Source organism: Rhagoletis pomonella, unplaced genomic scaffold (assembly GCF_013731165.1).
Source record: "Rhagoletis pomonella isolate Grant_MI unplaced genomic scaffold, Rhpom_1.0 Rhpom_scaffold_00011, whole genome shotgun sequence".
Classification (NCBI taxonomy): Eukaryota; Metazoa; Arthropoda; class Insecta; order Diptera; family Tephritidae; genus Rhagoletis; species Rhagoletis pomonella.
The window spans coordinates 1,151,660-1,159,229 of NW_023458565.1; the positions used below are offsets into that span (position 1 = coordinate 1,151,660).

The 7,570-nt window shown below is 33.8% G+C and overlaps 1 protein-coding gene across 1 annotated transcript; it reads right to left on the reverse strand.

Moving 5' to 3' along the window:
* Positions 1 to 6,213: 6,213 nt before the first annotated feature.
* Positions 6,214 to 7,551, reverse strand: LOC118747272 (titin-like). Its single transcript, XM_036481273.1, has 2 exons — positions 7,227 to 7,551; positions 6,214 to 7,124 (listed from the first exon to the last, which is right to left on the reverse strand). The coding sequence occupies exons 1-2, from the start codon at positions 7,396 to 7,398 to the stop codon at positions 6,934 to 6,936; spliced, it is 363 nt and encodes a 120-aa protein (XP_036337166.1). The 5' UTR covers positions 7,399 to 7,551; the 3' UTR covers positions 6,214 to 6,933.
* Between the last annotated feature and the right edge of the window lie 19 nt (positions 7,552 to 7,570).

Sequence of the window (7,570 nt, forward strand, 5' to 3'; positions counted from 1 at the left end):
TTATTGAATTTGTAATAAAAGAAAAACATTACTGGGACATATAAAGTGCTTATTAATAAGTATTACAGCAATCTACGTAGTTGGAATGAGTTTTATTTCCAGCAGATTTGAATGCATAAAACTTTTGCAAATCAAATAAAATTCAGCCGTTCTGCAGCACTGAAACTAGCTTCTTCTTCTTAAAACAAAATCATTCAAAGCAGTTAAACAAGTAACGGTGGCTGAGAAAAGGTGAGTTATTATACGTATTCTTTCACGAATTAGTGTGTTTACTAAAATTACGATGAGAGTTGCTGGCATTTTTGCTATGTGATAAGAAACTTGAAACCTATGTATCTGCTACCTGTTCAATGTGCTTTGTTATGTGTGAAAAAATGGAGAGTAATTTCTATTGTCATAAACTCGTAACTGGCGTCCCTAAATTGTAGCGCTAACTGCCGTCCCTAAATTGACGCGTCAAGCGCCAACCAACTCAAATATTCTAAGGCCCGTACAATTTGCATGGAGCATCGCACAATAACGCTGCGTTAGCGCCGAGCAAATAGATTTTCATTTTTGACAGGGCGTCAGGTGTTGAAGTTGGTTGCAGAAGACGGAAAGAAAGAGAAAGGACAAAAAAGTGAAAACGTCAAAAATTACGCCGCTTTGGTTAGTCTGCGTTCAAACACGGAAACTCGTTTTTCTTATTATCGGCGATTTCTCTTTTGGTGTTGCCCTTTGCATTCACACACAGAAACTCTTTTGTACGCAATTGTTGTCAGCTGTGAATCGCCAAATTGAATTACTCAGACGAACGAGAGCACAAAGCGTGTTTCCCGAGTACGGGCGACTCGGTACCCGACCCCTTTCCTCGTCGATCTCTCCCCAACAAGCTTCGAGTTTCCACAACAAAAGTTTTCGTGTCTGAACATCGACTTTGACATTCGTTGACAATGGAAAACGCAACGCTTAAAAGGTGTTCGCACGCGACGATTTTGCATTCAACTTTTCGTTCAACTCACGCAGGGTTGCACGAAAAAAAAGTTTAATGGCTAAATGTTGGCTGGCGACTTTGTTGGATGCGATTAGTTGAAACGCCGTTCAACCAAAAGTAGAATGCAAAGCTGAACAATGCAAACGCATTTTTTTTGCGAATATTTTGATATTTTTTTATATTATAATATTTTTAGCCATTCAATTTTTTCTTTGTGCAACCCTGCATGAGTTGAACTCAAAAGTTGCCTGAAAAATCACCGCGTGCGAAAGCCCCATTAGCGCTCCAATTCATTGACGGCAGTAAAACAATTGAAGTAGACACAAGAATAAAAACGACCGGAAATGAGAAAACGTCATACATTACGATTGATTTGGGGATAGCACAGTATAGACAGTAACCAACCTTTTTGGGTTGTTGTTGTAGTAGCCGTTGTTGTTGTAGTTATATTCACTCCTGAGGAAGGCACGGGGTTGTGTGCTGCTATTTAATGGCCTTCCTCAGACTTTTTCTTAGATATCAGGGTTGTGTGCTGCATTATTATTAGATAAATAAATTTAAGCATTTGACAAATCGTGATTTTATTAAAAGAAAATTATAAATGGTGTTGAAAAACCAAACAAACGCTCGTGCGAAAGCTCTATTTTTGTGTCCTGTTAAAATTTATACATGGCGTATTGATGGTAATACAAGCAATGTATTCTTTTGTGGATTTTATGTTACTTGAGAATTTAGACAACGTGCGAGCTGCCAGGTTCTGTTATCAATATAATCAACACAAGCTTTTCGCGTAGTTGCCTTTCAATAAATACAATAAACAAATATTCGCAAATAAATTGGATTTATTTTATAACCGACAACTAACGTACGCTTTTTGTTCTTTTCTCCATTTTGATTTTGACTCTATTACCGCCAACAACTTTATGTGTATACATATTTACAAGCTGTCAAAATTTTGCGTAGTCACACGAGCTAGGTAAAAACTATGGCATTCTTATTCACAAGGAGAAATCTCAAAATTTTTGTTTGGTATTTCCAAATTTTCTCTTTTTTATCAGTTGGCAAAAGCCCTCAGTGGCATCGCTCCGAGCGTTGAGATAGTAATTTCATGTCAATTAGTAGAAAAGTTCCATGATGTATACCATTTTATGTGGAATTATTCAATAAATTTCGTTTTACACTATACTTTTTGAAACTATTTGAAGGTAATTATTTTTTGTTTGTTAAAAGCAACCCTGCGTGCTTGGAAGGCGCGTGTACCAATAATTTCATCCCTAGCATATTCATCCCCGAGGAAGGCAGCCGCCAAATTCACCGAAGGTTGTTTACTGGTTATATTCAGCGTTGCCATTTTAGCCGTTTTCCGGTTAGATTTAGCCGGTTATGATAGCAACTAGCCGGAGAAAATTCGATCTAGCCGGCAGCCGATTTGTTAGCCGGTTTGTAAAAAAAAGTTAGCCGTTTTTAGCCGATTTTACTATTTGCCTAATTTTCAGGTGCAAAAAGTAAACAAGTTGTTCGAAAGCAATAATGCAGACCCAATGAAGATTTTTAATGAATTCAATGGCCCGTAGTCATAGTCAAAATAAAGTCGACTTTAAAGTTAGTTGCAGCTTTTTGACATAATTTTCAATGGGATATCTGTCAAAAAAGCTGCAACTAACTTTAAAGTCCAATGTTTTACTTTCGCATCTATGATCCCTAGTGGTTATTAGCGCGGACACATTTGATCCTATATGCTCCCCGTTGGAACCATACCTTGCTCCATTTCCTCAGTTTTATCACAGTTTTGAAGAGTATTTAAAAACAAAAGTAAGCACAAACGCTTTTGACCACGAAGCCGAGAAAATAATTCGAGAAAATGGTCGCTATTTTATTATCACTTTAATAAAGGAATTACGCCAACGCCTCCCTACAAATATTGCCACACTAAAAAAAATTGACTTTTTTCGGTTGGAAATGCATTAAGAGTAATTAAACCAAAAGTATTTGTCCAACTACAGCAACAAAAACACAAATATAATGCCGACGAAATAACATCCATAGATGCAATGGCAACGGTTAACGTTACATACCTGGAGTAATTTAGACTCAACTGTAAAATTTTGGGCCAAAGTTTATCAATTTCGAAATGCCTTAGGAGAAAACCCTTTTGCTGACCTTTGCAACCTAGTTTTTAGTTTTCTTGTTTTGCCTATAAGTAATGCAGAAGTAGAGCGAATATTTAGTTCAATGAATATAATAAAAACTAAGCAAAGAAATCCAATGTGCGTTAAAACGTTAAACGCTATTTTATATATAAGATACGGTTTAAAACGTGAAGAAAAATGCTGCCATAATTTTACTGTAGATGACGATCTCTTAAAATTAATGAATTCAGGTGATATATACAATAGTGATTTATTTGATGATGAGGAATATACACTCGATATAAGTTAATGGTGTTAACTAGTCTTTCGTTTCTTGCGATTTATTTAAATAAAGCATGTGGATTTTCACTAAAACATTTTAGCCGTTTTTAGCCGCTTTTTTTTGCCAATCTAGCCGGTCGGCCCAAAAAGTTCTGGCAACACTGGTTATATTGTGGGGGATAGTGCGCGCTGACACTTGTTGACAATGCAAAACGCGACGCTTAGCGCTCCAATTTAAGGACGAGCCCTTTTTGGGGTCCTCAAATCCCGGGATTAAGCCCTCGGGATCGTGGAATATAATTTAAATTACTACAAAATTAAAATAACACGACATTCAAACACTATAATGGCATACAAGAATTATAAAATGCAACCCTACAAATAATGAAATAATATATTACAGCTCTAACACTCCTAATCTTAATATATATTAAATATATGATCTGTCGGATTTAGTTTTTTTTCGTTATGCTGGGTAAGTTATCATGCACTTCTTCAAATTGTTATATCTCGGGTTCAGTTCATCGTAGAGACTTCATTGTTGACTCTCATAAAATAAATCACCTCGTCATAAAAGAAAATCTTAAAACTGTATTTATGGTCCGATTTGGTTCGAATTTGGCGTATGTAGTTGAAACATAATAAGTCATTGATTTCCAACAAATTCACCCTGAATTGGCTCTGAAGTCAAAATATAAAGTATATTCTACATAAAGTACATGTTTTATTTGCGTTAAAAATTCATTTAAAAGCAATATTAACAAAAATATAACGATGGAAATTTACACTTGGGGTTGTAAAAGAAAATTGAAACAAGCTGCCTTAATTCACTAAAAACAACTAGAGTTGCTCCAAATCATATTAAAATAAGTTTCATGAAAATATCCATCCACAATTCGCAGATTTGCGATTTTGTAAGAAAAGAAAAAATCTACTTCCATTTTTTGTCACGTAACGACACTCTCTTTAAATGCTTATATTTCAGAACCAAGCAGTTCGATTGTTTTCATTTTTCGGTTAAATATAGAGCTAATTATGTGCTATACAATGGCCCAAAAAAGTTAAAGAAAACAAATGGTATTCCTTGTTTGTATCACATTGAAATTTACGACTGTCACGTATGCGACATATGGAAATACCCATATTCAAAAATAATACCAGGAAATGCCATCCCGATAATTTCGGCTCCCCCTAACTTTCAAGTTGTTTCCTATGTATATACTATATATAAAATCATACACTCATTGCTAACAAAATAATTTGTAAATTTTCATAATTAAAAATGTGAATATGTGGATTATCCGGTTCTGTTTCAAGTTATTCTCGCTAACTTCAAAGTAATTCCATTTAAGAAGTATAAAAACTGGCTGTAGTCGACAATGAGCGAAAATGGATTGAACGGTAATCTAATAATTAAATTTATACTTCAATTGCTTATTACTTTGTCTTTACGTTTGTATCTTCTAAGTATACATACATATGTACATCGAAAGTTTGTATGATAGAACCAGATAGAATCCCAAACTTATTTTTCTCGTAGACTTCTTTCAAGACTTTACTGGTATTCTCAAAGCTCATCAAAAAATGTGCAGATTAAATCTAACGATGTAAATTTGCACCGCGGAAGAGTTCCAAAACTAAATTCGGACAAAATAAAAATAAAAATAATTATTATAAAAATAATTATTTTATTACATATAATATTTTCTTGTGTTCTACTTATTAAAATAATGTGATTACATACTTGCAAGTTTCAAAAAATAGAGCCCGTAAAACCACGAAGAACTATCTCGCTTTGAGGAGCAATAAATAAACTCTTCACATGTTCGGCTCACTCGTGAATTTGTATGTGATGTATTTGTTAAATAGTTTATTTTGGTTGATGGCATCATTTTTATTTTTATCGCTCCGTATTTTAAAGTGATGCGAAAGATATTCGTCACCCGCATTTTTAAAATATAAAACTTGAAACCATGATAAAAACATAGCAAGGTATAACCGTTCTCTCAATTTGTCGGCCATGATTTTTTTTTTGAAGTTTGCCAACATTTTAAAATCATATAAAAGTGAAAATAAAAAATTGAAATTGTTCGAAATTGTTGTTGCTTAAGATTGAAAATGAAAATGTGTGTGTGAGTTTGTGAGTAAATTTAAAAATTAAATTGTTTGGAAACGTCAAGAATCTTAAAAGTGACTCTCAGCGGTTCTACCTTACTATATTTTTATCATGCTTGAAACAACAAAACTGCCAAGGTTTTTTAAGCCAAACTTCAAATTCAGAAACTGACAAAAAACAAAAGATCAAATCTGGATAAATCGATGACAAACAAACAAGCAAGCAAGAAGCTCAAGAAGTGTTCCACCGTCTCATCCTCTTCAAAGAAGGATTGGCAAATGGAGTTGTCATTTACCCCTATCACAGTCAGGTGTTTGTGAATAAAAAACAAAACATTAAAGTGTACTTACATAAATTTTTTGTTGTTCTTCGAACATATTTATTAATGTTTTAGTGCTTATTTAAGCGCTTAGTATGGCTTCTTTCTTCGGTCCTGATCATCAGTCTTACGTAAAGAAAATAAAACATTTTTGTAACTAAATTTAATTTTTTTTTTATTTATGCATTCAGAACAATCATATACATATGTATAAATGTATTTGCATATCGCAATGCGCATAGTAACTATGCATGCACATGCATAGACTCATTTTTTGTTCGTATAAAAAAAGTAAATTTGAGATTTTTACAGTCATGAAGTGAAGGAGAAATTAAGTGATTTCCTTTAAAATGCTCGCACCTATATTTGCATTTAAAAGTCTCCCAAAAAGGAAATGCTTAATTTCACCTTAACTTCTAAGAGGAATATACAATAAATAATAGCTTAATCGCACCAAGTATTATTTATTGTATTTACAATTCATTTGTTTTTTTTTCGTAGTAATTTCAAAAATTTTGCGACATTTTTTTTATGTTTTCTTTGACATTTATCACAGTTTTAATAAATAATAAACAAAACTAAATTTTATACATATTATGAACTTCGAGATTTAATTTTTAAAATGTTTCAAATTTTAATTAATGAGATTATTTCATGTCTTCTGTAATCAATATTCATCTTTTTCCATATTTCATTCCTTCATTGATATTTTTCACAAGACGTTGGTTACAAAAATTTTCTTCGCTCGCATTTTTAAACCTATGTATGTGAAAAATAACCAATTTGAAGAAGGAAATGGTTTATGGTTATTATGTGGCAACGCACTTTAAACGGCGTTGCATAATCAACACATTACAATTAGATTAGAATCGTTGAATGTATTATTAACAAAAAAAAAAAAATAAAAATTAATAAAAAAATAAGGGCTTCCAAAACTATGCAATTAATATTTAAATGAACGTACGTTGTATAAATATGAAAATTATCAATAAGTATTTTAGTAAAATTAGTAGTTTCGAAGCTATTCGCTCATAGCTTTGTTTTTCTTTGTGATTTTTTTACAACAATATTTGCGGCCTAACATAACATCTATTGTACACATAGCAAACTAGTATTATTTTGATGATTTCTTCTTTTTGCTTTTTGGCAATTTCGCCCAAATGCGGAAGAAGTATTCGTCTCGACGCAGCAGTTTACCACGAGCATACGAATGAATATCCGCGTCCATATTGTGATCACGCAACCAGGACGATGTATTGCAACTACTCATTTCTGTACGCGGTTCGTCGGGCAAACTCAAGTGTCCTTTGAAATGTGAGGGAAAGAGAAATAGAAATACATGTGTAAGTTATGCTTTCCTTTTTAACAGCTTTCTCGCAGCATGCACAATTGATTAGTGCATCTTACCTGCTGTCATAGCCTTATATGGCTCCTCAGATTCGAGTGGTTCACTAAGACCGATCTCGTTCTTTGCAAATATGCGTATCATATATTCATGATTCTCTTGTAGGTCGCGTATCTGGAATCTTTGCACACCGGCCGGTACACGGCCCACTTCGATCCACATCGTTTTCTTCATGTCACGTATTGCAATGTGATAGCCGAGCAGTGGCGCACCACCATCTGACTCGGGTATACCCCATTCGAATATGTGTGCATTGGCGGCAAGTACTCGCGCCTCCAATGGCGCAGTGGGCGGTGAAGGAACGGCTATTTGAATGAGATTCAATTGCAAAATGATAAATATGGCA

Coding starts and splice junctions, on each gene's coding strand:
- LOC118747272 (XM_036481273.1), bottom strand. CDS start 7,398: ATGAAGAAAACGATGTGGATCGAAGTGGGCCGTGTACCGGCCGGTGTG. Junction 7,125..7,226: donor ATATAAGGCTATGACAGCAG/GTAAGATGCACT, acceptor CACATTTCAAAG/GACACTTGAGTTTGCCCGAC.